Source organism: Daphnia pulicaria, chromosome 1 (genome assembly GCF_021234035.1).
Source record: "Daphnia pulicaria isolate SC F1-1A chromosome 1, SC_F0-13Bv2, whole genome shotgun sequence".
NCBI lineage: Eukaryota > Metazoa > Arthropoda > Branchiopoda > Diplostraca > Daphniidae > Daphnia > Daphnia pulicaria.
Window position 1 is genome coordinate 1473774 of NC_060913.1, and position 27281 is coordinate 1501054.

Genomic DNA, 27281 nt, shown 5'->3' on the forward strand with positions numbered 1-27281 from the left:
TTTGGCTCTGAGCCTGAGGCCTACCCCCAGGCTCATGCCTGGCAACTACAGAATTTTCAGAGACCTTTGTCTGCTTGTGAGAATGTCAACAAGCCGATCACGCCGAAAGAAAAAGAAACGATGTGAGAAGTTGCTTAGTGATACTGATGCCAAACTTTTCTTAGTAAATGCAAGGGACCTCCGCAATTTCTCTTCCTGCACTAAAATTACCCGTCTACTCGCTGCGTCTTGTCCTGACCTGCTGGCGGTAACTGAGACTTGGTTTACTGATGCTGCTGGCGACCATGACGCCAGGTCTGTCTTTCCGCGCGGCTACTCAGCAGTGCAGAAGCCTAGAAACCTGGTTCTAACGAAAAAGAAGAGTGGTGGTGGTTTGGCTCTCTTCCACAAAAACTCAGTCAAAGTGACAGTATTGTCTGAGTTCCCTGATTTTCTTTCTTTCGAGTGCCTTGACCTTAGTGTTGCGATCAAATCTACAAAAGTCCGTCTCATCGTCATCTACAGACCACCGGATAAATCACGCGCCCAATTCATTGAAGAATTCTCTTCTCTACTGGAATCTACAGTTTCAGTCTCCTCGAAGCTATTGATCACCGGAGACTTCAATCTTCATGTCGACGCTCCAATCACCGACGCGTATGCCAATCATTTTCTGACTCTCGTCGAGTCTTTTGGCTTGCAGCAACACGTGAACCAACCCACACACAACGATGATCACATTCTCGACTTGGTTCTCTCCCGTCAGTCGGAATCCCTGGTGAAATCCACTCACGTTGATGACAGCTTAGGTCGGAATATCTCTGATCACTCTGCTATCAAGTGTGTGCTCAACATCCGACCTCCCCGTTGGCCGACTAAGACCATCACCTTCAGGTCGTTCAAGTCCATTGACTTGGACGCTTTTCTCTTGGACATTGACTCTCTTCCGTTGGTACAGTCTCCATCCGACTCACTGGATGGCCTTGTCACCCAGTACAACGATGGCATCCGCTCCACTATCGATCAACATGCTCCTCTTCAGACGAAAACCATTGTTCTCCGTCCTTCTGCTCCTTGGAGATCCTTTGAAATCCGAGGCCTTAAAGCGATGGCACGATGGGCTGAGCGAATGTGGCAGGCTGCTAGGAGAAAACGCGACCCAGCCAGTGAACGATTCCACAAAGTCTACAGAAAACACCGATTAAAGTACTCTACTACTCTTGACGCCGCCAGAACCGATTCAGTTCGGGAACGTGTGTCTGACTGTGGTGGCGATATGCGCGCACTTTTTCAACTGGTTGGCGACTTAACTGGCTCATCCTCACCCCCGGTTCTTCCAGATCGTCCCTGCATGCAGGAAGTTGTCGACGACCTAAGCGAATTCTTCTCGTCTAAAATCTCTACAATACGATCGAATTTGGACCGTGTGGCTGAGTCTACCTCGTCTCACACACTTCAGCACGAGCAGTCCTTCCTTCAGCTACATGAAGAAAACGACCTGCTCAAGTTTCGATCTGTGTCCACTGCGGAGGTGTCCAAACTTATTGAATCGTCGCCAACGAAGTCGTGTTCCTTGGACCCACTACCAACTCAACTACTCAAGAAGTGCCTCGTGGTCCTAGTTAGACCAATAACCGACATCATCAACCTTTCCCTTTCTACTGGCGCTTTTCCTTCCAGTCTGAAACATGGCATCATCACGCCTCTCCTGAAAAAACCAACTCTTGACCGGAACGTACTAGGCAACTTTCGTCCAGTATCAAACCTTTCATTTCTTTCGAAACTGATCGAGAGAGCTGTTCTCATGTTGCTGACTGAACACTTGTCTAAGTTCCACCTACTTCCGGTACACCAATCAGCCTACAGAGCCAACCATTCAACTGAGACAGCCCTACTCTCCTTATTTGATGACCTTCTCACCACAGCAGATCAAAAAGACGCAAGTGCTCTTGTTCTTCTCGACCTGTCTGCGGCATTCGACACAATTGATCACCAAATACTGCTTGAGAGACTGTCCCACTGTTTCGGCCTTTCTAGCACCGCTGTCAACTGGTTCTCATCATACTTAAGCAATAGAACGCAGTCCGTCCATGTTGGTGCATATACATCTGCTAGCGTTCATCTTTTGTTTGGCGTAGCACAAGGCTCCGTACTCGGCGGCCCACTGTTCATCATGTACGTCACACCTTTTTCTGAGGCTACGAAAACTGAAGGCGTGCAAGTTAGTCAGTTTTCAGATGACAAGCAGGCACGCTCACGTTTCGCTCTCAAGGAGGATTTCTCCTCCCAGTCTCAGTGTCGCACCCGCCTTGGCTGCTGGTTCGAAAAGACCGACGCCTGGCTCACCATCAACCGCGTCCAGCTCAACATTCCTAAAAGCACACTAATCTACACATACAACCCCGGTAAAGGCTCCACAACTCGTCACATTGATTCAACCCCTCTCCAGATTGGATCGTCACTAGTCCAGCCGTCCACAACGGCTTGTAACCTTGGTGTCATCATTGATAGTCACCTGACAATGGAAGCCCAAGTCAAGAAGACCTGCAGAGCCGCCAACTTTCATCTCAGCAGGATAAACAAGATCCGTCGGTTTCTCGATTTTTCCTCTGTCAAATGTGTAGTGAATGCTTTAGTTCTTTCTCGCCTCGAATACTGCAATTCTCTCTATCTTAATCTTCCATCTTCTCTCTTGAAGCGCCTTCAGCGTGTCCAAAATGCAGCGGTTCGTACGATTTTTAATCTTCGAAAACGTGAACATGTGTCTATACACCGCCAATCTCTTCGCTGGCTTGAAATCGCTGACCGTGCTAAACTCAAAGTTGCCTGTCTCACTTTTCGCTGCCTTAATGGCTCAGCCCCTCCCTATCTTTCTGATCTCATCTCCTGCTATTCCCCAAGTCGTGAACTCCGTTCCGGCGATAAAACTCTTCTCATTTGCAAACCTTATCGTCTCACTCTATTCGGCAAACGAGCTTTCTCATGCGCCGCCCCTCTTCTCTGGAATAGTCTACCCGACCCTGTCAGACAAGCCCCGAACTTGAACACTTTTCGTTCTCTTGTAATTCGTCACCTTCTGTCCAAAAACTGTAACTAAGACACACTATTTATTTCCGTTGTATTTGTCGACTGTACATATCTGCGTCATTTGACAATTCCTTAAAATGCGCGTTACAAATAAATCTAATCTAATCTAATCTAACAGTCATCAGTTAAAGAAGCCATATCGCGAGTGTGCGCTCTTCATTGGACGCTTTAGTTGGTTAATGGAGTCATGAGGCGAAGAAATTGAATTAAAACAACAGTATTCATTCACCATGCGCCCCTGGGTGGGATCGAACCACCAGCCTTCCGGTTAACAGCCGAACGCGCTAGCCAATTGCGCCACAGAGGCATGCTGATTGGTTAACGACACACTCGTCCAGTTCAACAGGCAAACCAAACATTACATTTTTTTAGTGTGGCCAACACTAATAAAATATTGCAGAAACGTTGTGGGGCTTCCATAGTGTAGAGGTTATCACGTCGGCTTCACACGCTGAAGGTCCTCAGTTCGATCCTGAGTGGAAGGATCAGTATAACGTTAGGAAATAATAATCGTAAGAGAAAAAGAAATGGAATGGAATTAATAACTTGTAATGTATCTTATCTAGATGACAACTAGACTAGAACAAGTAGACATCTGGAAACTACACACAGACAACCAACCAATCATAGTAATAGTTATCTCACGGTTCCTGGAAAGGAAAAAATGTAGTCAATAAGACTTGGTTCATTACATTGGAATAGAGCGCAATGGCAAGCCTGGCTAGCTCAGTCGGTAGAGCATGAGACTCTTAATCTCAGGGTCGGGGGTTCGAGCCCCCCGTTGGGCGTCACATATTTGCAAATAATTGCAGATGAAAGTTAGAAGTTGGGAGACGATCGTTAGTATTTTGTAATCATTTCAGAATAATTCTGTAGCGGATTGTAGTTTCCATAGTGTAGTGGTTATCACGTCGGCCTAACACGCTGAAGGTCCTCAGTTCAATCCTGGGTGGAAACAGGACAATGTATTTGTAGAAAGACTATCAAAGAAGCACATTTTGTTTTTTTGAAAAAGCCAAGCATTCATGTTTCTTGTTAAAAATGAAATCTACAATATGACAATGTGAAGATATTCGCAATGCTGTATCCGAAGGAAGTCAACAGAAAGGGGGAAATCAATGATGACTGTGGTTGTTGAAAAAGGTGCTATAACCCCGAAGAGACTTCTTCTGTAGCCAAACGTCAATGACTGTTGTTTTAGGGAAATGAAAAATGACTTGCGCTGGATGGGGAAGAATTCCATAAACACCGGAGGGGAATCTATATAGATTACACCAGAACCTGGAACAGTAGCTCCGGACAGAGGAAGAACATCATGAGCGTGCACCCTACGCTGCAAATGTTGAGTAGATTTAACAGTCATCAGTTAAAGAAGCCATATCGCGAGTGTGCGCTCTTCATTGGACGCTTTAGTTGGTTAATGGAGTCATGAGGCGAAGAAATTGAATTAAAACAACAGTATTCATTCACCATGCGCCCCTGGGTGGGATCGAACCACCAGCCTTCCGGTTAACAGCCGAACGCGCTAGCCAATTGCGCCACAGAGGCATGCTGATTGGTTAACGACACACTCGTCCAGTTCAACAGGCAAACCAAACATTACATTTTTTTAGTGTGGCCAACACTAATAAAATATTGCAGAAACATTGTGGGGCTTCCATAGTGTAGAGGTTATCACGTCGGCTTCACACGCTGAAGGTCCTCAGTTCGATCCTGAGTGGAACCATCAGTATAACGTTAGGAAATAATAATCGTAAGAGAAAAAGAAATGGAATGGAATTAATAACTTGTAATGTATCTTATCTAGATGACAACTAGACTAGAACAAGTAGACATCTGGAAACTACACACAGACAACCAACCAATCATAGTAATAGTTATCTCACGGTTCCTGGAAAGGAAAAAATGTAGTCAATAAGACTTGGTTCATTACATTGGAATAGAGCGCAATGGCAAGCCTGGCTAGCTCAGTCGGTAGAGCATGAGACTCTTAATCTCAGGGTTAGGGGTTCGAGCCCCCCGTTGGGCGTCACATATTTGCAAATAATTGCAGATGAAAGTTAGAAGTTGGGAGACGATCGTTAGTATTTTGTAATCATTTCAGAATAATTCTGTAGCGGATTGTAGTTTCCATAGTGTAGTGGTTATCACGTCGGCCTAACACGCTGAAGGTCCTCAGTTCAATCCTGGGTGGAAACAGGACAATGTATTTGTAGAAAGACTATCAAAGAAGCACATTTTGTTTTTTTTAAAAAGCCAAGCATTCATGTTTCTTGTTAAAAATGAAATCTACAATATGACAATGTGAAGATATTCGCAATGCTGTATCCGGAGGAAGTCAACAGAAAGGGGGAAATCAATGATGACTGTGGTTGTTGAAAAAGGTGCTATAACCCCGAAGAGACTTCTTCTGTAGCCAAACGTCAATGACTGTTGTTTTAGGGAAATGAAAAATGACTTGCGCTGGATGGGGAAGAATTCCATAAACACCGGAGGGGAATCTATATAGATTACACCAGAACCTGGAACAGTAGCTCCGGACAGAGGAAGAACATCATGAGCGTGCACCCTACGCTGCAAATGTTGAGTAGATTTAACAGTCATCAGTTAAAGAAGCCATATCGCGAGTGTGCGCTCTTCATTGGACGCTTTAGTTGGTTAATGGAGTCATGAGGCGAAGAAATTGAATTAAAACAACAGTATTCATTCACCATGCGCCCCTGGGTGGGATCGAACCACCAGCCTTCCGGTTAACAGCCGAACGCGCTAGCCAATTGCGCCACAGAGGCATGCTGATTGGTTAACGACACACTCGTCCAGTTCAACAGGCAAACCAAACATTACATTTTTTTAGTGTGGCCAACACTAATAAAATATTGCAGAAACATTGTGGGGCTTCCATAGTGTAGAGGTTATCACGTCGGCTTCACACGCTGAAGGTCCTCAGTTCGATCCTGAGTGGAACCATCAGTATAACGTTAGGAAATAATAATCGTAAGAGAAAAAGAAATGGAATGGAATTAATAACTTGTAATGTATCTTATCTAGATGACAACTAGACTAGAACAAGTAGACATCTGGAAACTACACACAGACAACCAACCAATCATAGTAATAGTTATCTCACGGTTCCTGGAAAGGAAAAAATGTAGTCAATAAGACTTGGTTCATTACATTGGAATAGAGCGCAATGGCAAGCCTGGCTAGCTCAGTCGGTAGAGCATGAGACTCTTAATCTCAGGGTCAGGGGTTCGAGCCCCCCGTTGGGCGTCACATATTTGCAAATAATTGCAGATGAAAGTTAGAAGTTGGGAGACGATCGTTAGTATTTTGTAATCATTTCAGAATAATTCTGTAGCAGATTGTAGTTTCCATCGTGTAGTGGTTATCACGTCGGCCTAACACGCTGAAGGTCCTCAGTTCAATCCTCGGTGGAAACAGGAAAATGTATTTGTAGAAAGACTATCAAAGAAGCACATTTTGTTTTTTTGAAAAAGCCAAGCATTCATGTTTCTTGTTAAAAATGAAATCTACAATATGACAATGTGAAGATATTCGCAATGCTGTATCCGGAGGAAGTCAACAGAAAGGGGGAAATCAATGATGACTGTGGTTGTTGAAAAAGGTGCTATAACCCCGAAGAGACTTCTTCTGTAGCCAAACGTCAATGACTGTTGTTTTAGGGAAATGAAAAATGACTTGCGCTGGATGGGGAAGAATTCCATAAACACCGGAGGGGAATCTATATAGATTACACCAGAACCTGGAACAGTAGCTCCGGACAGAGGAAGAACATCATGAGCGTGCACCCTACGCTGCAAATGTTGAGTAGATTTAACAGTCATCAGTTAAAGAAGCCATATCGCGAGTGTGCGCTCTTCATTGGACGCTTTAGTTGGTTAATGGAGTCATGAGGCGAAGAAATTGAATTAAAACAACAGTATTCATTCACCATGCGCCCCTGGGTGGGATCGAACCACCAGCCTTCCGGTTAACAGCCGAACGCGCTAGCCAATTGCGCCACAGAGGCATGCTGATTGGTTAACGACACACTCGTCCAGTTCAACAGGCAAACCAAACATTACATTTTTTTAGTGTGGCCAACACTAATAAAATATTGCAGAAACATTGTGGGGCTCTATAGTGTAGAGGTTATCACGTCGGCTTCACACGCTGAAGATCCTCAGTTCGATCCTGAGTGGAAGCATCAGTATAACGTTAGGAAATAATAATCGTAAGAGAAAAAGAAATGGAATGGAATTAATAACTTGTAATGTATCTTATCTAGATGACAACTAGACTAGAACAAGTAGACATCTGGAAACTACACACAGACAACCAACCAATCATAGTAATAGTTATCTCACGGTTCCTGGAAAGGAAAAAATGTAGTCAATAAGACTTGGTTCATTACATTTGAATAGAGCGCAATGGCAAGCCTGGCTAGCTCAGTCGGTAGAGCATGAGACTCTTAATCTCAGGGTCGGGGGTTCGAGCCCCCCGTTGGGCGTCACATATTTGCAAATAATTGCAGATGAAAGTTAGAAGTTGGGAGACGATCGTTAGTATTTTGTAATCATTTCAGAATAATTCTGTAGCGGATTGTAGTTTCCATAGTGTAGTGGTTATCACGTCGGCCTAACACGCTGAAGGTCCTCAGTTCAATCCTGGGTGGAAACAGGACAATGTATTTGTAGAAAGACTATCAAAGAAGCACATTTTGTTTTTTTGAAAAAGCCAAGCATTCATGTTTCTTGTTAAAAATGAAATCTACAATATGACAATGTGAAGATATTCGCAATGCTGTATCCGGAGGAAGTCAACAGAAAGGGGGAAATCAATGATGACTGTGGTTGTTGAAAAAGGTGCTATAACCCCGAAGAGACTTCTTCTGTAGCCAAACGTCAATGACTGTTGTTTTAGGGAAATGAAAAATGACTTGCGCTGGATGGGGAAGAATTCCATAAACACCGGAGGGGAATCTATATAGATTACACCAGAACCTGGAACAGTAGCTCCGGACAGAGGAAGAACATCATGAGCGTGCACCCTACGCTGCAAATGTTGAGTAGATTTAACAGTCATCAGTTAAAGAAGCCATATCGCGAGTGTGCGCTCTTCATTGGACGCTTTAGTTGGTTAATGGAGTCATGAGGCGAAGAAATTGAATTAAAACAACAGTATTCATTCACCATGCGCCCCTGGGTGGGATCGAACCACCAGCCTTCCGGTTAACAGCCGAACGCGCTAGCCAATTGCGCCACAGAGGCATGCTGATTGGTTAACGACACACTCGTCCAGTTCAACAGGCAAACCAAACATTACATTTTTTTAGTGTGGCCAACACTAATAAAATATTGCAGAAACATTGTGGGGCTTCCATAGTGTAGAGGTTATCACGTCGGCTTCACACGCTGAAGGTCCTCAGTTCGATCCTGAGTGGAAGCATCAGTATAACGTTAGGAAATAATAATCGTAAGAGAAAAAGAAATGGAATGGAATTAATAACTTGTAATGTATCTTATCTAGATGACTACTAGACTAGAACAAGTAGACATCTGGAAACTACACACAGACAACCAACCAATCATAGTAATAGTTATCTCACGGTTCCTGGAAAGGAAAAAATGTAGTCAATAAGACTTGGTTCATTTCATTGGAATAGAGCGCAATGGCAAGCCTGGCTAGCTCAGTCGGTAGAGCATGAGACTCTTAATCTCAGTGTCGGGGGTTCGAGCCCCCCGTTGGGCGTCACATATTTGCAAATAATTGCAGATGAAAGTTAGAAGTTGGGAGACGATCGTTAGTATTTTGTAATCATTTCAGAATAATTCTGTAGCGGATTGTAGTTTCCATAGTGTAGTGGTTATCACGTCGGCCTAACACGCTGAAGGTCCTCAGTTCAATCCTGGGTGGAAACAGGACAATGTATTTGTAGAAAGACTATCAAAGAAGCACATTTTGTTTTTTTGAAAAAGCCAAGCATTCATGTTTCTTGTTAAAAATGAAATCTACAATATGACAATGTGAAGATATTCGCAATGCTGTATCCAAAGGAAGTCAACAGAAAGGGGGAAATCAATGATGACTGGCTTGCTGCACTGGCTTGCTGCACTGGCTTGCTGCACTGGCTTGCTGCACTGGCTTGCTGCACTGGCTTGCTGCACTGGCTTGCTGCACTGGCTTGCTGCACTGGCTTGCTGCACTGGCTTGCTGCACTGGCTTGCCTTGCTGCACTGGCTTGCTGCACTGGCTTGCCTTGCTGCACTGGCTTGCTGCACTGGCTTGCCTTGCTGCACTGGCTTGCTGCACTGGCTTGCCTTGCTGCACTGGCTTGCTGCACTGGCTTGCCTTGCTGCACTGGCTTGCTGCACTGGCTTGCCTTGCTGCACTGGCTTGCTGCACTGGCTTGCCTTGCTGCACTGGCTTGCTGCACTGGCTTGCCTTGCTGCACTGGCTTGCTGCACTGGCTTGCCTTGCTGCACTGGCTTGCTGCACTGGCTTGCCTTGCTGCACTGGCTTGCTGCACTGGCTTGCCTTGCTGCACTGACTTGCTGCACTGGCTTGCCTTGCTGCACTGGCTTGCTGCACTGGCTTGCCTTGCTGCACTGGCTTGCCTTGCTGCACTGGCTTGCCTTGCTGCACTGGCTTGCTGCACTGGCTTGCTGCACTGGCTTGCCTTGCTGCACTGGCTTGCTGCACTGGCTTGCTGCACTGGCTTGCCTTGCTGCACTGGCTTGCTGCACTGGCTTGCTGCACTGGCTTGCCCTGCTGCACTGGTTTGCTGCACTGGCTTGCTGCACTGGCTTGCCTTGCTGCACTGGCTTGCTGCACTGGCTTGCTGCACTGGCTTGCCTTGCTGCACTGGCTTGCTGCACTGGCTTGCTGCACTGGCTTGCCTTGCTGCACTGGCTTGCTGCACTGGCTTGCTTCACTGGCTTGCCTTGCTGCACTGGCTTGCTGCACTGGCTTGCCTTGCTGCACTGGCTTGCTGCACTGGCTTGCTGCACTGGCTTGCCTTGCTGCACTGGCTTGCTGCACTGGCTTGCTGCACTGGCTTGCCTTGCTGCACTGGCTTGCTGCACTGGCTTGCCTTGCTGCACTGGCTTGCTGCACTGGCTTGCTGCACTGGCTTGCCTTGCTGCACTGGCTTGCTGCACTGGCTTGCTGCACTGGCTTGCCTTGCTGCACTGGCTTGCTGCACTGGCTTGCTGCACTGGCTTGCCTTGCTGCACTGGCTTGCTGCACTGGCTTGCTGCACTGGCTTGCCTTGCTGCACTGGCTTGCTGCACTGGCTTGCTGCACTGGCTTGCCTTGCTGCACTGGCTTGCTGCACTGGCTTGCTGCACTGGCTTGCCTTGCTGCACTGGCTTGCTGCACTGGCTTGCTGCACTGGCTTGCCTTGCTGCACTGGCTTGCTGCACTGGCTTGCTGCACTGGCTTGCCTTGCTGCACTGGCTTGCTGCACTGGCTTGCTGCACTGGCTTGCCTTGCTGCACTGGCTTGCTGCACTGGCTTCTTGGAATTACTTTTTCTTCTGAAACAAAAACCACATTTTAAGATAATTGAAAAAGACAGTTCAACATTATCCAAAATGATCTCATCAAAAACACACACCGTTATTTCACTTTTTATGGTGGCGTTCTATTCACCAAACAACATGTTTTATCCACAACTTGTTCATAAAGTTCACGTACTCCCTCGCAACAAAACTCAAGTCCTTCTCCTCCAACAAAATGCAACAAATTCCTATTGGCACAACAAAGAGAGCACCTACTACTGATCTGCCATCAGATTCAACATTAGATGTCACGTTACTTTTTAAATTTTTTTCACTCCCTTTTCACCCGCCAAATTTTCAGATCTTTCATCCATTATGAGGCTATGGAGAGAACTGCAGCTGTTTATTGGTTGGGGTCACATCTCAAGAATCTCCTTCCATAAGTCATTCAACCTAGGTTTAATGCAACCCATTCATCGCATCCATGCTCCACTACCTCACTTTCAACCAAAACACATCTACTTAAAGCAAGCATTTTCACATCTTCAACTGTATTCAATTACCACTCAAGTTACAATCACCTGATCGCTAACATTGGGCAACCAGGGAGAACAGAGATTGCGAAACCGGACCTTGACTGGGCTTCTATTCGGCGGTGAGTGGCCAAAATCAAAGAAATAAACGCCGAACTGGTCTGGAATTTTAACCATAACCAGCTCCCCACCAAAATGCGTCTCAAAAGTCTCAAACTTTCAAACAACGACCAATGCCATGCAATGCCAGCCAAGAAACTGACGACTATATAATTTTACTTTGTACAGAGAAAGTTGACATCAGTTTATGGCTCCGTATTCTATTGACAAAACTCGGATGTCTAAAACCACTGAAATCAGCAATCAATGGAGACGTTGGAAATGGCCCCAGTAAAAAGAAAATACTGGCCCTCATCCAATCCTACATAATCACCGTCTGGACTGCCCGCAGCGAAAACCTCACCTCAGCAATAAACGAAATACAGTCTCTCTGGCAAAGCCTCCTTCATAAAAAAAAACTCTCCCCAGACGTAACCTTCTAAACCCCAAATATTCTTTCTCAAAATTTTCCACAGATATCTTCTTATCTTCAATTAACAATTTCAATCTTTTAATCTTTTATTAACAAATCACCGCTGCCTTTACGAAGCCAGGACTCAGTGATGGAGGCTAGATCGAGATTTAAAACACGATATGGTGTTGGATAGTTGACATATTCGCACTGGCTAATAAAGCTCACGTACTCCCTTGCAGAAAACTCATGTCCTTCTCCTCCAACAAAATGTAACAAATTCTTTTGGGCACAACAAAGAGAGCACCTACCCCTTAATGTTTTGATCTGCCCCCTGCTTAAAGATTAGATGTCACTTTACTTTTTTCAATTCTTTCAGTCCCTTTTCACCCACCAAATTTTCAGATCTTTCATCCATTATGAGGCTATGGAGAGAACTGCAGCTGTTTATTGGTTGGGGTCACATCTCAAGAATCTCCTTCCATAAGTCATTCAACCTAGGTTTAATGCAACCCATTCATCGCATCCATGCTCCACTACCTCACTTTCAACCAAAACACATCTACTTAAAGCAAACATTTTAACATCTTCAACTGTATACAATTACCACGCAAGCTACAATCACCTGATCGCTAACATTGGGCAACCAGGGAGAACAGAGATTGCGAAACCGGACCTTTACTGGGCTTCTATTCGGCGTTGAGTGGCAAAAATCAAAGGAATAAATTACGAACTGGTCTGGAATTTTAACCATAACCACCTCCCCACCAAAATGCGTCTCAAAAGTCTCAAACTTTCAAACAACGACCAATTCCCCCTATGCAATGCCAGCCAAGAAACTGACGACTATATAATTTTACTTTGTACAGAGAAAGTTGACATCAGTTTATGTCTCCGTATTCCATTGACGAAACTCGGATTACTAAAACCACTGAAATCAGCAATCAATGGAGACGTTGGAAATGGCCCCAGTAAAAAGAAAATACTGGCCCTCATCCAAACCTACATAATCACCGTCTGGACTGCCCGCTGCGAAAACCTGACCCCAGCCATAAACGAAAAACAGTCTCTCTGGCCAAGCCTCCTTCATTAAAAAAAAACTTTCCCATGACGTAACCTTCTTAACCCCAAATATTATTTCTCGAAATTCTCCATAGATATCTTCTTATCTTCAATTAACAATTTTAATCTTTTAATCTTTTATTAACAAAAAAGAATATCATCACCGCTGTCTTCAGGAAGCCAGGAGTCAGTGATGGAGATGGCCCCATGGATCGAGAATGTGAACTACGATATGGTGCTGGAGAGTTGACAGATTTGGCTGTGGAGATCTAACATTTAACAAAGCACAGTGCAGAAACTTCTTGACCGTGAAACCCCTTCTCACCGATTTTCTACCCCTTCTGCAACGTTTTTTAGGGCTACTTGACGCAATGCCTAGGGCTCTTAAGGTAAACAATAGACACCTTGGAAACAGTGGAGGGATAAGCAGAGTTGCGAGCCACGAAAAATTCTTCTGGTTACAGCTGACTTGTGTGGGTCCCGGTATTTCGTGTCCGTGGAACGTGGAACGTGTACCGGTTATTCGTGGAAAATGATCCGTGGAAAGCTTAACTCCGCCCCCAATTCGAGGGAGCCAACTGTTCCTTGAGAAAATATCATCACATTGTCATATTGCAGATTTCATTTTTACAAGGAACTTGAATGCTTGGCTTTTGCAAAAAATCAAATGTGCTTCTGATTGATAGTCTCTCTAAAAATAAATTGCCTAGTTTCCAACCAGGATCGTCTCCCAAATTCTAACTTTCATCCGGCTTATGTTGCCCAGTATAAGGCACCAGCAATTATATTGGGAGATTCTAATGCCGTAAACGAGCTCGATGACCGGAAAAGATTCTTGAGATGTGTACCCAACCAATAAACGGCTGCAGTTCTCTCAATAGCCTCGAAATGGATTAAAGATTTGAAGATTTGACGGGTGAAAAGGGATAGGAAGAATTGAAAAAGTAAGGTGACACCAAGCCCACCTTGAAGTCGGGGGCGGATCAAAACATTTAGGGGTGGGTGCTTTCTTCGTTGTGCCCAAAGGAATTTGTTGCATTTTTGTTGGAGGAGAAGGGCTTGGGTTTTGTTGCAAGGTAGTACATGAGCTACATGAACAAGTTGTGATAAGACATGCTGTTTAATGAATAGGACGCGACCGTAAAAAGTGAAATAACGGTGTGTGTTTGTGATGAGAATATTTTTTATGATGTTTTACTGTCTCTGCCATTTGTTTTTTACTGTTGTTTTTATTTCAGAAGAAAAAGTTATACCAAGAATTTTAAAATCTTCTTATTGAGTTATCCAATCATGTGGCCAAGTACGTTTAGAATGTGTTTGATTTAAGTTGCTTCTACTTGGGATCAAACTCCTAGTCTCTGGAAACCCAGCCAACGCCGCTACTGACTGTACTACTACGGGCTGTAAACATTTATTTAAAGTCCAAGTTTCTATACCAAGTAATTTTGTCTTCCCCTTGTTAATACGTGCATTTGTTCAGGCACAAAATTCTAGAATAATCTCGCATGCACGACGTACATCTTTCATTGATGAGACAAAAACTACTAGATCATCTACATATGCACGAACTTTATTGCGTTTTCCGTAGTGTTCAATTCCGTCAATACCCCTAGACAAGCAAACTAAAAGCGGTTCAATATAGCGGGCGAACAGATGGACTGACAGAGGGCACCCCTGTCGCACGGATTGTGCATTGTCCACAGTACCGACTATACCATTACCGTTCAATGGGCATAGTTCAGTTATACTATACAGCGTTTTCAACCAATCAACAAACAGGGGGGGGGGGATAGCCCATGGCTGTCATCACTTCTCACAGAACGTCTCGATCGACAAGGCCATATGCTTTCTCTAAATCGTACGCCATAATTGCGGCCAGTTTCAGAGAAGATACCTCTTTTGATTTACGACCTGTATTATCAATGACATCTCGAATTAAACACAAGCTGTCAAAGATATAGCGGCCGGGTACACCACATTTTTTTTGTGAGTCTAGAGAGTTTTGAAGAGATTTTCTCAGACGAAAAGCCAATTATGACGCGATTAACTTGTAATCGGTATTTAACAAAGAGATTGGTCGGTAATCGGTGATTTTACTCGGTTTTGGGATTTTTGGGACTAATCTTATAGGTGCCCTTCCCTGCGACGGCTGGAGTTATCTTTTGTCGAGAACGCAATTTATCATTTCCAGAAAATGAATACCAATAACATCCCAAATTTTTAAATACAACTCAAAATGAATGCCATCTGTACCCGGGGCCTTGTTCTTTATAGTTGCCTTAAGGGCGTTGTTAATTTCATCTACTGTAATCGGAGCAACAAGACAGTTGTCACTCTGCGGGATCGAACCTATCACTCCTCGGTTCAACGCTTGAGCGTTTAACGACGAGCTACAACTGATAAACCCGAATCGTTGTTTTTAGGATTTGTACGGGTAAGTGCACCTCTAATCCCTTCTAGAAATTTTCCAGCTTATTGGGTATTGGGGAAGGGCTGGTTCTGAAAGATTCTACTAAAATGTTCAATTATTTCTTGGTTAATCTGCTCAGGTTGGGTAATTTTACAGTTATCATTAGTTTTGAGCTGAGTGATCAGAGACTTCTGGAAATTGCTCGTTGAGTTGTTCATATGAAAGGTAGATGGGTCTTCTTCGGCTATACTTTGAACGCGTGAACGTATTGCAAATCCCCTCAATGCTTCTCGCTCCCAGGCTAGAAACTCACGTTTCATTTCCATGTAACGCGCATGATTGAAATTTGCATTTTTCACGCTATCTTTTAGTTGATGTTGGTGTAATTTCCATCAGTATAACGTCAGGAAATAATAATCGTAAGAGAAAAAGAATTTGAATGGAATTAATAACTTTTAATGTATCTTATCTAGATGACAACTAGACTAGAACAAGTAGACATCTGGAAACTACACACAGACAACCAACCAATCATAGTAATAGTTATCTCACGGTTCCTGGAAAGGAAAAAATGTAGTCAATAAGACTTGGTTCATTACATTGGAATAGAGCGCAATGGCAAGCCTGGCTAGCTCAGTCGGTAGAGCATGAGACTCTTAATCTCAGGGTCGGGGGTTCGAGCCCCCCGTTGGGCGTCACATATTTGCAAATAATTGCAGATGAAAGTTAGAAGTTGGGAGACGATCGTTAGTATTTTGTAATCATTTCAGAATAATTCTGTAGCGGATTGTAGTTTCCATAGTGTAGTGGTTATCACGTCGGCCTAACACGCTGAAGGTCCTCAGTTCAATCCTGGGTGGAAACAGGACAATGTGTTTGTAGAAAGACTATCAAAGAAGCACATTTTGTTTTTTTGAAAAAGCCAAGCATTCATGTTTCTTGTTAAAAATGAAATCTACAATATGACAATGTGAAGATATTCGCAATGCTGTATCCGGAGGAAGTCAACAGAAAGGGGGAAATCAATGATGACTGTGGTTGTTGAAAAAGGTGCTATAACCCCGAAGAGACTTCTTCTGTAGCCAAACGTCAATGACTGTTGTTTTAGGGAAATGAAAAATGACTTGCGCTGGATGGGGAAGAATTCCATAAACACCGGAGGGGAATCTATATAGATTACACCAGAACCTGGAACAGTAGCTCCGGACAGAGGAAGAACATCATGAGCGTGCACCCTACGCTGCAAATGTTGAGTAGATTTAACAGTCATCAGTTAAAGAAGCCATATCGCGAGTGTGCGCTCTTCATTGGACGCTTAAGTTGGTTAATGGAGTCATGAGGCGAAGAAATTGAATTAAAACAACAGTATTCATTCACCATGCGCCCCTGGGTGGGATCGAACCACCAGCCTTCCGGTTAACAGCCGAACGCGCTAGCCAATTGCGCCACAGAGGCATGCTGATTGGTTAACGACACACTCGTCCAGTTCAACAGGCAAACCAAACATTACATTTTTTTAGTGTGGCCAACACTAATAAAATATTGCAGAAACATTGTGGGGCTTCCATAGTGTAGAGGTTATCACGTCGGCTTCACACGCTGAAGGTCCTCAGTTCGATCCTGAGTGGAAGCATCAGTATAACGTTAGGAAATAATAATCGTAAGAGAAAAAGAAATGGAATGGAATTAATAACTTGTAATGTATCTTATCTAGATGACAACTAGACTAGAACAAGTAGACATCTGGAAACTACACACAGACAACCAACCAATCATAGTAATAGTTATCTCACGGTTCCTGGAAAGGAAAAAATGTAGTCAATAAGACTTGGTTCATTACATTGGAATAGAGCGCAATGGCAAGCCTGGCTAGCTCAGTCGGTAGAGCATGAGACTCTTAATCTCAGGGTCGGGGGTTCGAGCCCCCCGTTGGGCGTCACATATTTGCAAATAATTGCAGATGAAAGTTAGAAGTTGGGAGACGATCGTTAGTATTTTGTAATCATTTCAGAATAATTCTGTAACGGATTGTAGTTTCTATAGTGTAGTGGTTATCACGTCGGCCTAACACGCTGAAGGTCCTCAGTTCAATCCTGGGTGGAAACAGGACAATGTATTTGTAGAAAGACTATCAAAGAAGCACATTTTGTTTTTTTGAAAAAGCCAAGCATTCATGTTTCTTGTTAAAATTGAAATCTACAATATGACAATGTGAAGATATTCGCAATGCTGAATCCGGAGGAAGTCAACAGAAAGGGGGAAATCAATGATGACTGTGGTTGTTGAAAAAGGTGCTATAACCCCGAAGAGACTTCTTCTGTAGCCAAACGTCAATGACTGTTGTTTTAGGGAAATGAAAAATGACTTGCGCTGGATGGGGAAGAATTCCATAAACACCGGAGGGGAATCTATATAGATTACACCAGAACCTGGAACAGTAGCTCCGGACAGAGGAAGAACATCATGAGCGTGCACCCTACGCTGCAAATGTTGAGTAGATTTAACAGTCATCAGTTAAAGAAGCCATATCGCGAGTGTGCGCTCTTCATTGGACGCTTTAGTTGGTTAATGGAGTCATGAGGCGAAGAAATTGAATTAAAACAACAGTATTCATTCACCATGCGCCCCTTGGTGGGATCGAACCACCAGCCTTCCGGTTAACAGCCGAACGCGCTAGCCAATTGCGCCACAGAGGCATGCTGATTGGTTAACGACACACTCGTCCAGTTCAACAGGCAAACCAAACATTACATTTTTTTAGTGTGGCCAACACTAATAAAATATTGCAGAAACATTGTGGGGCTTCCATAGTGTAGAGGTTATCACGTCGGCTTCACACGCTGAAGGTCCTCAGTTCGATCCTGAGTGGAAGCATCAGTATAACGTTAGGAAATAATAATCGTAAGAGAAAAAGAAATGGAATGGAATTAATAACTTGTAATGTATCTTATCTAGATGACAACTAGACTAGAACAAGTAGACATCTGGAAACTACACACAGACAACCAACCAATCATAGTAATAGTTATCTCACGGTTCCTGGAAAGGAAAAAATGTAGTCAATAAGACTTGGTTCATTACATTGGAATAGAGCGCAATGGCAAGCCTGGCTAGCTCAGTCGGTAGAGCATGAGACTCTTTATCTCAGGGTCGGGGGTTCGAGCCCCCCGTTGGGCGTCACATATTTGCAAATAATTGCAGATGAAAGTTAGAAGTTGGGAGACGATCGTTAGTATTTTGTAATCATTTCAGAATAATTCTGTAGCGGATTGTAGTTTCCATAGTGTAGTGGTTATCACGTCGGCCTAACACGCTGAAGGTCCTCAGTTCAATCCTGGGTGGAAACAGGACAATGTATTTGTAGAAAGACTATCAAAGAAGCACATTTTGTTTTTTTGAAAAAGCCAAGCATTCATGTTTCTTGTTAAAAATGAAATCTACAATATGACAATGTGAAGATATTCGCAATGCTGTATCCGGAGGAAGTCAACAGAAAGGGGGAAATCAATGATGACTGTGGTTGTTGAAAAAGGTGCTATAACCCCGAAGAGACTTCTTCTGTAGCCAAACGTCAATGACTGTTGTTTTAGGGAAATGAAAAATGACTTGCGCTGGATGGGGAAGAATTCCATAAACACCGGAGGGGAATCTATATAGATTACACCAGAACCTGGAACAGTAGCTCCGGACAGAGGAAGAACATCATGAGCGTGCACCCTACGCTGCAAATGTTGAGTAGATTTAACAGTCATCAGTTAAAGAAGCCATATCGCGAGTGTGCGCTCTTCATTGGACGCTTTAGTTGGTTAATGGAGTCATGAGGCGAAGAAATTGAATTAAAACAACAGTATTCATTCACCATGCGCCCCTGGGTGGGATCGAACCACCAGCCTTCCGGTTAACAGCCGAACGCGCTAGCCAATTGCGCCACAGAGGCATGCTGATTGGTTAACGACACACTCGTCCAGTTCAACAGGCAAACCAAACATTACATTTTTTTAGTGTGGCCAACACTAATAAAATATTGCAGAAACATTGTGCGGCTTCCATAGTGTAGAGGTTATCACGTCGGCTTCACACGCTGAAGGTCCTCAGTTCGATCCTGAGTGGAAGCATCAGTATAACGTTAGGAAATAATAATCGTAAGAGAAAAAGAAATGGAATGGAATTAATAACTTGTAATGTATCTTATCTAGATGACAACTAGACTAGAACAAGTAGACATCTGGAAACTACACACAGACAACCAACCAATCATAGTAATAGTTATCTCACGGTTCCTGGAAAGGAAAAAATGTAGTCAATAAGACTTGGTTCATTACATTGGAATAGAGCGCAATGGCAAGCCTGGCTAGCTCAGTCGGTAGAGCATGAGACTCTTAATCTCAGGGTCGGGGGTTCGAGCCCCCCGTTGGGCGTCACATATTTGCAAATAATTGCAGATGAAAGTTAGAAGTTGGGAGACGATCGTTAGTATTTTGTAATCATTTCAGAATAATTCTGTATCGGATTGTAGTTTCCATAGTGTAGTGGTTATCACGTCGGCCTAACACGCTGAAGGTCCTCAGTTCAATCCTGGGTGGAAACAGGACAATGTATTTGTAGAAAGACTATCAAAGAAGCACATTTTGTTTTTTTGAAAAAGCCAAGCATTCATGTTTCTTGTTAAAAATGAAATCTACAATATGACAATGTGAAGATATTCGCAATGCTGTATCCGGAGGAAGTCAACAGAAAGGGGGAAATCAATGATGACTGTGGTTGTTGAAAAAGGTGCTATAACCCCGAAGAGACTTCTTCTGTAGCCAAACGTCAATGACTGTTGTTTTAGGGAAATGAAAAATGACTTGCGCTGGATGGGGAAGAATTCCATAAACACCGGAGGGGAATCTATATAGATTACACCAGAACCTGGAACAGTAGCTCCGGACAGAGGAAGAACATCATGAGCGTGCACCCTACGCTGCAAATGTTGAGTAGATTTAACAGTCATCAGTTAAAGAAGCCATATCGCGAGTGTGCGCTCTTCATTGGACGCTTTAGTTGGTTAATGGAGTCATGAGGCGAAGAAATTGAATTAAAACAACAGTATTCATTCACCATGCGCCCCTGGGTGGGATCGAACCACCAGCCTTCCGGTTAACAGCCGAACGCGCTAGCCAATTGCGTCACAGAGGCATGCTGATTGGTTAACGACACACTCGTCCAGTTCAACAGGCAAACCAAACATTACATTTTTTTAGTGTGGCCAACACTAATAAAATATTGCAGAAACATTGTGCGGCTTCCATAGTGTAGAGGTTATCACGTCGGCTTCACACGCTGAAGGTCCTCAGTTCGATCCTGAGTGGAAGCATCAGTATAACGTTAGGAAATAATAATCGTAAGAGAAAAAGAAATGGAATGGAATTAATAACTTGTAATGTATCTTATCTAGATGACAACTAGACTAGAACAAGTAGACATCTGGAAACTACACACAGACAACCAACCAATCATAGTAATAGTTATCTCACGGTTCCTGGAAAGGAAAAAATGTAGTCAATAAGACTTGGTTCATTACATTGGAATAGAGCGCAATGGCAAGCCTGGCTAGCTCAGTCGGTAGAGCATGAGACTCTTAATCTCAGGGTCGGGGGTTCGAGCCCCCCGTTGGGCGTCACATATTTGCAAATAATTGCAGATGAAAGTTAGAAGTTGGGAGACGATCGTTAGTATTTTGTAATCATTTCAGAATAATTCTGTATCGGATTGTAGTTTCCATAGTGTAGTGGTTATCACGTCGGCCTAACACGCTGAAGGTCCTCAGTTCAATCCTGGGTGGAAACAGGACAATGTATTTGTAGAAAGACTATCAAAGAAGCACATTTTGTTTTTTTGAAAAAGCCAAGCATTCATGTTTCTTGTTAAAAATGAAATCTACAATATGACAATGTGAAGATATTCGCAATGCTGTATCCGGAGGAAGTCAACAGAAAGGGGGAAATCAATGATGACTGTGGTTGTTGAAAAAGGTGCTATAACCCCGAAGAGACTTCTTCTGTAGCCAAACGTCAATGACTGTTGTTTTAGGGAAATGAAAAATGACTTGCGCTGGATGGGGAAGAATTCCATAAACACCGGAGGGGAATCTATATAGATTACACCAGAACCTGGAACAGTAGCTCCGGACAGAGGAAGAACATCATGAGCGTGCACCCTACGCTGCAAATGTTGAGTAGATTTAACAGTCATCAGTTAAAGAAGCCATATCGCGAGTGTGCGCTCTTCATTGGACGCTTTAGTTGGTTAATGGAGTCATGAGGCGAAGAAATTGAATTAAAACAACAGTATTCATTCACCATGCGCCCCTGGGTGGGATCGAACCACCAGCCTTCCGGTTAACAGCCGAACGCGCTAGCCAATTGCGTCACAGAGGCATGCTGATTGGTTAACGACACACTCGTCCAGTTCAACAGGCAAACCAAACATTACATTTTTTTAGTGTGGCCAACACTAATAAAATATTGCAGAAACATTGTGCGGCTTCCATAGTGTAGAGGTTATCACGTCGGCTTCACACGCTGAAGGTCCTCAGTTCGATCCTGAGTGGAACCATCAGTATAACGTTAGGAAATAATAATCGTAAGAGAAAAAGAAATGGAATGGAATTAATAACTTGTAATGTATCTTATCTAGATGACAACTAGACTAGAACAAGTAGACATCTGGAAACTACACACAGACAACCAACCAATCATAGTAATAGTTATCTCACGGTTCCTGGAAAGGAAAAAATGTAGTCAATAAGACTTGGTTCATTACATTGGAATAGAGCGCAATGGCAAGCCTGGCTAGCTCAGTCGGTAGAGCATGAGACTCTTAATCTCAGGGTCGGGGGTTCGAGCCCCCCGTTGGGCGTCACATATTTGCAAATAATTGCAGATGAAAGTTAGAAGTTGGGAGACGATCGTTAGTATTTTGTAATCATTTCAGAATAATTCTGTAGCGGATTGTAGTTTCCATAGTGTAGTGGTTATCACGTCGGCCTAACACGCTGAAGGTCCTCAGTTCAATCCTGGGTGGAAACAGGACAATGTATTTGTAGAAAGACTATCAAAGAAGCACATTTTGTTTTTTTGAAAAAGCCAAGCATTCATGTTTCTTGTTAAAAATGAAATCTACAATATGACAATGTGAAGATATTCGCAATGCTGTATCCGGAGGAAGTCAACAGAAAGGGGGAAATCAATGATGACTGTGGTTGTTGAAAAAGGTGCTATAACCCCGAAGAGACTTCTTCTGTAGCCAAACGTCAATGACTGTTGTTTTAGGGAAATGAAAAATGACTTGCGCTGGATGGGGAAGAATTCCATAAACACCGGAGGGGAATCTATATAGATTACACCAGAACCTGGAACAGTAGCTCCGGACAGAGGAAGAACATCATGAGCGTGCACCCTACGCTGCAAATGTTGAGTAGATTTAACAGTCATCAGTTAAAGAAGCCATATCGCGAGTGTGCGCTCTTCATTGGACGCTTTAGTTGGTTAATGGAGTCATGAGGCGAAGAAATTGAATTAAAACAACAGTATTCATTCACCATGCGCCCCTGGGTGGGATCGAACCACCAGCCTTCCGGTTAACAGCCGAACGCGCTAGCCAATTGCGTCACAGAGGCATGCTGATTGGTTAACGACACACTCGTCCAGTTCAACAGGCAAACCAAACATTACATTTTTTTAGTGTGGCCAACACTAATAAAATATTGCAGAAACATTGTGCGGCTTCCATAGTGTAGAGGTTATCACGTCGGCTTCACACGCTGAAGGTCCTCAGTTCGATCCTGAGTGGAACCATCAGTATAACGTTAGGAAATAATAATCGTAAGAGAAAAAGAAATGGAATGGAATTAATAACTTGTAATGTATCTTATCTAGATGACAACTAGACTAGAACAAGTAGACATCTGGAAACTACACACAGACAACCAACCAATCATAGTAATAGTTATCTCACGGTTCCTGGAAAGGAAAAAATGTAGTCAATAAGACTTGGTTCATTACATTGGAATAGAGCGCAATGGTAAGCCTGGCTAGCTCAGTCGGTAGAGCATGAGACTCTTAATCTCAGGGTCGGGGGTTCGAGCCCCCCGTTGGGCGTCACATATTTGCAAATAATTGCAGATGAAAGTTAGAAGTTGGGAGACGATCGTTAGTATTTTGTAATCATTTCAGAATAATTCTGTAGCGGATTGTAGTTTCCATAGTGTAGTGGTTATCACGTCGGCCTAACACGCTGAAGGTCCTCAGTTCAATCCTGGGTGGAAACAGGACAATGTATTTGTAGAAAGACTATCAAAGAAGCACATTTTGTTTTTTTGAAAAAGCCAAGCATTCATGTTTCTTGTTAAAAATGAAATCTACAATATGACAATGTGAAGATATTCGCAATGCTGTATCCGGAGGAAGTCAACAGAAAGGGGGAAATCAATGATGACTGTGGTTGTTGAAAAAGGTGCTATAACCCCGAAGAGACTTCTTCTGTAGCCAAACGTCAATGACTGTTGTTTTAGGGAAATGAAAAATGACTTGCGCTGGATGGGGAAGAATTCCATAAACACCGGAGGGGAATCTATATAGATTACACCAGAACCTGGAACAGTAGCTCCGGACAGAGGAAGAACATCATGAGCGTGCACCCTACGCTGCAAATGTTGAGTAGATTTAACAGTCATCAGTTAAAGAAGCCATATCGCGAGTGTGCGCTCTTCATTGGACGCTTTAGTTGGTTAATGGAGTCATGAGGCGAAGAAATTGAATTAAAACAACAGTATTCATTCACCATGCGCCCCTGGGTGGGATCGAACCACCAGCCTTCCGGTTAACAGCCGAACGCGCTAGCCAATTGCGCCACAGAGGCATGCTGATTGGTTAACGACACACTCGTCCAGTTCAACAGGCAAACCAAACATTACATTTTTTTAGTGTGGCCAACACTAATAAAATATTGCAGAAACATTGTGCGGCTTCCATAGTGTAGAGGTTATCACGTCGGCTTCACACGCTGAAGGTCCTCAGTTCGATCCTGAGTGGAAGCATCAGTATAACGTTAGGAAATAATAATCGTAAGAGAAAAAGAAATGGAATGGAATTAATAACTTGTAATGTATCTTATCTAGATGACAACTAGACTAGAACAAGTAGACATCTGGAAACTACACACAGACAACCAACCAATCATAGTAATAGTTATCTCACGGTTCCTGGAAAGGAAAAAATGTAGTCAATAAGACTTGGTTCATTACATTGGAATAGAGCGCAATGGCAAGCCTGGCTAGCTCAGTCGGTAGAGCATGAGACTCTTAATCTCAGGGTCGGGGGTTCGAGCCCCCCGTTGGGCGTCACATATTTGCAAATAATTGCAGATGAAAGTTAGAAGTTGGGAGACGATCGTTAGTATTTTGTAATCATTTCAGAATAATTCTGTATCGGATTGTAGTTTCCATAGTGTAGTGGTTATCACGTCGGCCTAACACGCTAAAGGTCCTCAGTTCAATCCTGGGTGGAAACAGGACAATGTATTTGTAGAAAGACTATCAAAGAAGCACATTTTGTTTTTTTGAAAAAGCCAAGCATTCATGTTTCTTGTTAAAAATGAAATCTACAATATGACAATGTGAAGATATTCGCAATGCTGTATCCGGAGGAAGTCAACAGAAAGGGGGAAATCAATGATGACTGTGGTTGTTGAAAAAGGTGCTATAACCCCGAAGAGACTTCTTCTGTAGCCAAACGTCAATGACTGTTGTTTTAGGGAAATGAAAAATGACTTGCGCTGGATGGGGAAGAATTCCATAAACACCGGAGGGGAATCTATATAGATTACACCAGAACCTGGAACAGTAGCTCCGGACAGAGGAAGAACATCATGAGCGTGCACCCTACGCTGCAAATGTTGAGTAGATTTAACAGTCATCAGTTAAAGAAGCCATATCGCGAGTGTGCGCTCTTCATTGGACGCTTTAGTTGGTTAATGGAGTCATGAGGCGAAGAAATTGAATTAAAACAACAGTATTCATTCACCATGCGCCCCTGGGTGGGATCGAACCACCAGCCTTCCGGTTAACAGCCGAACGCGCTAGCCAATTGCGTCACAGAGGCATGCTGATTGGTTAACGACACACTCGTCCAGTTCAACAGGCAAACCAAACATTACATTTTTTTAGTGTGGCCAACACTAATAAAATATTGCAGAAACATTGTGCGGCTTCCATAGTGTAGAGGTTATCACGTCGGCTTCACACGCTGAAGGTCCTCAGTTCGATCCTGAGTGGAAGCATCAGTATAACGTTAGGAAATAATAATCGTAAGAGAAAAAGAAATGGAATGGAATTAATAACTTGTAATGTATCTTATCTAGATGACAACTAGACTAGAACAAGTAGACATCTGGAAACTACACACAGACAACCAACCAATCATAGTAATAGTTATCTCACGGTTCCTGGAAAGGAAAAAATGTAGTCAATAAGACTTGGTTCATTACATTGGAATAGAGCGCAATGGCAAGCCTGGCTAGCTCAGTCGGTAGAGCATGAGACTCTTAATCTCAGGGTCGGGGGTTCGAGCCCCCCGTTGGGCGTCACATATTTGCAAATAATTGCAGATGAAAGTTAGAAGTTGGGAGACGATCGTTAGTATTTTGTAATCATTTCAGAATAATTCTGTATCGGATTGTAGTTTCCATAGTGTAGTGGTTATCACGTCGGCCTAACACGCTGAAGGTCCTCAGTTCAATCCTGGGTGGAAACAGGACAATGTATTTGTAGAAAGACTATCAAAGAAGCACATTTTGTTTTTTTGAAAAAGCCAAGCATTCATGTTTCTTGTTAAAAATGAAATCTACAATATGACAATGTGAAGATATTCGCAATGCTGTATCCGGAGGAAGTCAACAGAAAGGGGGAAATCAATGATGACTGTGGTTGTTGAAAAAGGTGCTATAACCCCGAAGAGACTTCTTCTGTAGCCAAACGTCAATGACTGTTGTTTTAGGGAAATGAAAAATGACTTGCGCTGGATGGGGAAGAATTCCATAAACACCGGAGGGGAATCTATATAGATTACACCAGAACCTGGAACAGTAGCTCCGGACAGAGGAAGAACATCATGAGCGTGCACCCTACGCTGCAAATGTTGAGTAGATTTAACAGTCATCAGTTAAAGAAGCCATATCGCGAGTGTGCGCTCTTCATTGGACGCTTTAGTTGGTTAATGGAGTCATGAGGCGAAGAAATTGAATTAAAACAACAGTATTCATTCACCATGCGCCCCTGGGTGGGATCGAACCACCAGCCTTCCGGTTAACAGCCGAACGCGCTAGCCAATTGCGTCACAGAGGCATGCTGATTGGTTAACGACACACTCGTCCAGTTCAACAGGCAAACCAAACATTACATTTTTTTAGTGTGGCCAACACTAATAAAATATTGCAGAAACATTGTGCGGCTTCCATAGTGTAGAGGTTATCACGTCGGCTTCACACGCTGAAGGTCCTCAGTTCGATCCTGAGTGGAAGCATCAGTATAACGTTAGGAAATAATAATCGTAAGAGAAAAAGAAATGGAATGGAATTAATAACTTGTAATGTATCTTATCTAGATGACAACTAGACTAGAACAAGTAGACATCTGGAAACTACACACAGACAACCAACCAATCATAGTAATAGTTATCTCACGGTTCCTGGAAAGGAAAAAATGTAGTCAATAAGACTTGGTTCATTACATTGGAATAGAGCGCAATGGCAAGCCTGGCTAGCTCAGTCGGTAGAGCATGAGACTCTTAATCTCAGGGTCGGGGGTTCGAGCCCCCCGTTGGGCGTCACATATTTGCAAATAATTGCAGATGAAAGTTAGAAGTTGGGAGACGATCGTTAGTATTTTGTAATCATTTCAGAATAATTCTGTATCGGATTGTAGTTTCCATAGTGTAGTGGTTATCACGTCGGCCTAACACGCTGAAGGTCCTCAGTTCAATCCTGGGTGGAAACAGGACAATGTATTTGTAGAAAGACTATCAAAGAAGCACATTTTGTTTTTTTGAAAAAGCCAAGCATTCATGTTTCTTGTTAAAAATGAAATCTACAATATGACAATGTGAAGATATTCGCAATGCTGTATCCGGAGGAAGTCAACAGAAAGGGGGAAATCAATGA

General features: G+C 43.3%; 1 protein-coding gene and 56 non-coding genes across 57 annotated transcripts; 43 read left to right on the forward strand and 14 right to left on the reverse strand.

The window, feature by feature from the left end:
• The first annotated feature begins 82 nt into the window (after positions 1 to 82).
• LOC124320578 lies at positions 83 to 3076 on the forward strand. Its single transcript, XM_046783409.1, has one exon. It carries the CDS (start codon positions 83 to 85, stop codon positions 3074 to 3076), a length of 2994 nt encoding a protein of 997 aa, XP_046639365.1.
• A 223-nt stretch (positions 3077 to 3299) lies between these two features.
• Positions 3300 to 3373, reverse strand: Trnan-guu. The gene has a single exon. It is a non-coding gene; the product is annotated as a tRNA-Asn (tRNA).
• Positions 3374 to 3478: 105 nt separating this feature from the next.
• On the forward strand, positions 3479 to 3554 carry Trnav-cac. Its single transcript has one exon. It is a non-coding gene; the product is annotated as a tRNA-Val (tRNA).
• A 227-nt stretch (positions 3555 to 3781) lies between these two features.
• Positions 3782 to 3854, forward strand: Trnak-cuu. The gene has a single exon. It is a non-coding gene; the product is annotated as a tRNA-Lys (tRNA).
• Positions 3855 to 3951: 97 nt separating this feature from the next.
• On the forward strand, positions 3952 to 4024 carry Trnav-aac. The gene has a single exon. It is a non-coding gene; the product is annotated as a tRNA-Val (tRNA).
• A 516-nt stretch (positions 4025 to 4540) lies between these two features.
• Trnan-guu lies at positions 4541 to 4614 on the reverse strand. Its single transcript has one exon. It is a non-coding gene; the product is annotated as a tRNA-Asn (tRNA).
• Positions 4615 to 4718: 104 nt separating this feature from the next.
• On the forward strand, positions 4719 to 4792 carry Trnav-cac. Its single transcript has one exon. It is a non-coding gene; the product is annotated as a tRNA-Val (tRNA).
• A 230-nt stretch (positions 4793 to 5022) lies between these two features.
• Trnak-cuu lies at positions 5023 to 5095 on the forward strand. Its single transcript has one exon. It is a non-coding gene; the product is annotated as a tRNA-Lys (tRNA).
• Positions 5096 to 5192: 97 nt separating this feature from the next.
• Positions 5193 to 5265, forward strand: Trnav-aac. Its single transcript has one exon. It is a non-coding gene; the product is annotated as a tRNA-Val (tRNA).
• A 516-nt stretch (positions 5266 to 5781) lies between these two features.
• On the reverse strand, positions 5782 to 5855 carry Trnan-guu. Its single transcript has one exon. It is a non-coding gene; the product is annotated as a tRNA-Asn (tRNA).
• Positions 5856 to 5959: 104 nt separating this feature from the next.
• On the forward strand, positions 5960 to 6033 carry Trnav-cac. Its single transcript has one exon. It is a non-coding gene; the product is annotated as a tRNA-Val (tRNA).
• Positions 6034 to 6263: 230 nt separating this feature from the next.
• On the forward strand, positions 6264 to 6336 carry Trnak-cuu. Its single transcript has one exon. It is a non-coding gene; the product is annotated as a tRNA-Lys (tRNA).
• A 686-nt stretch (positions 6337 to 7022) lies between these two features.
• On the reverse strand, positions 7023 to 7096 carry Trnan-guu. Its single transcript has one exon. It is a non-coding gene; the product is annotated as a tRNA-Asn (tRNA).
• A 407-nt stretch (positions 7097 to 7503) lies between these two features.
• Trnak-cuu lies at positions 7504 to 7576 on the forward strand. The gene has a single exon. It is a non-coding gene; the product is annotated as a tRNA-Lys (tRNA).
• A 97-nt stretch (positions 7577 to 7673) lies between these two features.
• Trnav-aac lies at positions 7674 to 7746 on the forward strand. Its single transcript has one exon. It is a non-coding gene; the product is annotated as a tRNA-Val (tRNA).
• A 516-nt stretch (positions 7747 to 8262) lies between these two features.
• Trnan-guu lies at positions 8263 to 8336 on the reverse strand. The gene has a single exon. It is a non-coding gene; the product is annotated as a tRNA-Asn (tRNA).
• A 105-nt stretch (positions 8337 to 8441) lies between these two features.
• Positions 8442 to 8514, forward strand: Trnav-cac. Its single transcript has one exon. It is a non-coding gene; the product is annotated as a tRNA-Val (tRNA).
• Positions 8515 to 8744: 230 nt separating this feature from the next.
• On the forward strand, positions 8745 to 8817 carry Trnak-cuu. The gene has a single exon. It is a non-coding gene; the product is annotated as a tRNA-Lys (tRNA).
• Positions 8818 to 8914: 97 nt separating this feature from the next.
• On the forward strand, positions 8915 to 8987 carry Trnav-aac. The gene has a single exon. It is a non-coding gene; the product is annotated as a tRNA-Val (tRNA).
• A 6718-nt stretch (positions 8988 to 15705) lies between these two features.
• Trnak-cuu lies at positions 15706 to 15778 on the forward strand. Its single transcript has one exon. It is a non-coding gene; the product is annotated as a tRNA-Lys (tRNA).
• Positions 15779 to 15875: 97 nt separating this feature from the next.
• Positions 15876 to 15948, forward strand: Trnav-aac. Its single transcript has one exon. It is a non-coding gene; the product is annotated as a tRNA-Val (tRNA).
• Positions 15949 to 16464: 516 nt separating this feature from the next.
• On the reverse strand, positions 16465 to 16538 carry Trnan-guu. Its single transcript has one exon. It is a non-coding gene; the product is annotated as a tRNA-Asn (tRNA).
• A 105-nt stretch (positions 16539 to 16643) lies between these two features.
• On the forward strand, positions 16644 to 16716 carry Trnav-cac. Its single transcript has one exon. It is a non-coding gene; the product is annotated as a tRNA-Val (tRNA).
• A 230-nt stretch (positions 16717 to 16946) lies between these two features.
• Positions 16947 to 17019, forward strand: Trnak-cuu. Its single transcript has one exon. It is a non-coding gene; the product is annotated as a tRNA-Lys (tRNA).
• A 97-nt stretch (positions 17020 to 17116) lies between these two features.
• Trnav-aac lies at positions 17117 to 17189 on the forward strand. The gene has a single exon. It is a non-coding gene; the product is annotated as a tRNA-Val (tRNA).
• Positions 17190 to 17705: 516 nt separating this feature from the next.
• On the reverse strand, positions 17706 to 17779 carry Trnan-guu. The gene has a single exon. It is a non-coding gene; the product is annotated as a tRNA-Asn (tRNA).
• Positions 17780 to 17884: 105 nt separating this feature from the next.
• On the forward strand, positions 17885 to 17957 carry Trnav-cac. The gene has a single exon. It is a non-coding gene; the product is annotated as a tRNA-Val (tRNA).
• Positions 17958 to 18187: 230 nt separating this feature from the next.
• Positions 18188 to 18260, forward strand: Trnak-cuu. The gene has a single exon. It is a non-coding gene; the product is annotated as a tRNA-Lys (tRNA).
• A 97-nt stretch (positions 18261 to 18357) lies between these two features.
• Positions 18358 to 18430, forward strand: Trnav-aac. Its single transcript has one exon. It is a non-coding gene; the product is annotated as a tRNA-Val (tRNA).
• A 516-nt stretch (positions 18431 to 18946) lies between these two features.
• Positions 18947 to 19020, reverse strand: Trnan-guu. Its single transcript has one exon. It is a non-coding gene; the product is annotated as a tRNA-Asn (tRNA).
• A 105-nt stretch (positions 19021 to 19125) lies between these two features.
• Positions 19126 to 19198, forward strand: Trnav-cac. The gene has a single exon. It is a non-coding gene; the product is annotated as a tRNA-Val (tRNA).
• A 230-nt stretch (positions 19199 to 19428) lies between these two features.
• Trnak-cuu lies at positions 19429 to 19501 on the forward strand. The gene has a single exon. It is a non-coding gene; the product is annotated as a tRNA-Lys (tRNA).
• Positions 19502 to 19598: 97 nt separating this feature from the next.
• On the forward strand, positions 19599 to 19671 carry Trnav-aac. Its single transcript has one exon. It is a non-coding gene; the product is annotated as a tRNA-Val (tRNA).
• A 516-nt stretch (positions 19672 to 20187) lies between these two features.
• Trnan-guu lies at positions 20188 to 20261 on the reverse strand. Its single transcript has one exon. It is a non-coding gene; the product is annotated as a tRNA-Asn (tRNA).
• Positions 20262 to 20366: 105 nt separating this feature from the next.
• Trnav-cac lies at positions 20367 to 20439 on the forward strand. Its single transcript has one exon. It is a non-coding gene; the product is annotated as a tRNA-Val (tRNA).
• Positions 20440 to 20669: 230 nt separating this feature from the next.
• On the forward strand, positions 20670 to 20742 carry Trnak-cuu. The gene has a single exon. It is a non-coding gene; the product is annotated as a tRNA-Lys (tRNA).
• Positions 20743 to 20839: 97 nt separating this feature from the next.
• Trnav-aac lies at positions 20840 to 20912 on the forward strand. Its single transcript has one exon. It is a non-coding gene; the product is annotated as a tRNA-Val (tRNA).
• A 516-nt stretch (positions 20913 to 21428) lies between these two features.
• Trnan-guu lies at positions 21429 to 21502 on the reverse strand. The gene has a single exon. It is a non-coding gene; the product is annotated as a tRNA-Asn (tRNA).
• Positions 21503 to 21606: 104 nt separating this feature from the next.
• On the forward strand, positions 21607 to 21680 carry Trnav-cac. Its single transcript has one exon. It is a non-coding gene; the product is annotated as a tRNA-Val (tRNA).
• A 230-nt stretch (positions 21681 to 21910) lies between these two features.
• Trnak-cuu lies at positions 21911 to 21983 on the forward strand. Its single transcript has one exon. It is a non-coding gene; the product is annotated as a tRNA-Lys (tRNA).
• A 97-nt stretch (positions 21984 to 22080) lies between these two features.
• Trnav-aac lies at positions 22081 to 22153 on the forward strand. Its single transcript has one exon. It is a non-coding gene; the product is annotated as a tRNA-Val (tRNA).
• Positions 22154 to 22669: 516 nt separating this feature from the next.
• Positions 22670 to 22743, reverse strand: Trnan-guu. Its single transcript has one exon. It is a non-coding gene; the product is annotated as a tRNA-Asn (tRNA).
• A 104-nt stretch (positions 22744 to 22847) lies between these two features.
• On the forward strand, positions 22848 to 22921 carry Trnav-cac. The gene has a single exon. It is a non-coding gene; the product is annotated as a tRNA-Val (tRNA).
• Positions 22922 to 23151: 230 nt separating this feature from the next.
• Positions 23152 to 23224, forward strand: Trnak-cuu. The gene has a single exon. It is a non-coding gene; the product is annotated as a tRNA-Lys (tRNA).
• Positions 23225 to 23321: 97 nt separating this feature from the next.
• On the forward strand, positions 23322 to 23394 carry Trnav-aac. Its single transcript has one exon. It is a non-coding gene; the product is annotated as a tRNA-Val (tRNA).
• A 516-nt stretch (positions 23395 to 23910) lies between these two features.
• Trnan-guu lies at positions 23911 to 23984 on the reverse strand. Its single transcript has one exon. It is a non-coding gene; the product is annotated as a tRNA-Asn (tRNA).
• A 105-nt stretch (positions 23985 to 24089) lies between these two features.
• Positions 24090 to 24162, forward strand: Trnav-cac. Its single transcript has one exon. It is a non-coding gene; the product is annotated as a tRNA-Val (tRNA).
• Positions 24163 to 24392: 230 nt separating this feature from the next.
• Trnak-cuu lies at positions 24393 to 24465 on the forward strand. The gene has a single exon. It is a non-coding gene; the product is annotated as a tRNA-Lys (tRNA).
• Positions 24466 to 24562: 97 nt separating this feature from the next.
• Positions 24563 to 24635, forward strand: Trnav-aac. The gene has a single exon. It is a non-coding gene; the product is annotated as a tRNA-Val (tRNA).
• A 516-nt stretch (positions 24636 to 25151) lies between these two features.
• On the reverse strand, positions 25152 to 25225 carry Trnan-guu. The gene has a single exon. It is a non-coding gene; the product is annotated as a tRNA-Asn (tRNA).
• Positions 25226 to 25330: 105 nt separating this feature from the next.
• On the forward strand, positions 25331 to 25403 carry Trnav-cac. The gene has a single exon. It is a non-coding gene; the product is annotated as a tRNA-Val (tRNA).
• Positions 25404 to 25633: 230 nt separating this feature from the next.
• Trnak-cuu lies at positions 25634 to 25706 on the forward strand. Its single transcript has one exon. It is a non-coding gene; the product is annotated as a tRNA-Lys (tRNA).
• A 97-nt stretch (positions 25707 to 25803) lies between these two features.
• Trnav-aac lies at positions 25804 to 25876 on the forward strand. The gene has a single exon. It is a non-coding gene; the product is annotated as a tRNA-Val (tRNA).
• A 516-nt stretch (positions 25877 to 26392) lies between these two features.
• Positions 26393 to 26466, reverse strand: Trnan-guu. Its single transcript has one exon. It is a non-coding gene; the product is annotated as a tRNA-Asn (tRNA).
• A 105-nt stretch (positions 26467 to 26571) lies between these two features.
• On the forward strand, positions 26572 to 26644 carry Trnav-cac. Its single transcript has one exon. It is a non-coding gene; the product is annotated as a tRNA-Val (tRNA).
• A 230-nt stretch (positions 26645 to 26874) lies between these two features.
• On the forward strand, positions 26875 to 26947 carry Trnak-cuu. Its single transcript has one exon. It is a non-coding gene; the product is annotated as a tRNA-Lys (tRNA).
• A 97-nt stretch (positions 26948 to 27044) lies between these two features.
• Trnav-aac lies at positions 27045 to 27117 on the forward strand. Its single transcript has one exon. It is a non-coding gene; the product is annotated as a tRNA-Val (tRNA).
• The last annotated feature ends 164 nt before the right edge of the window (positions 27118 to 27281 follow it).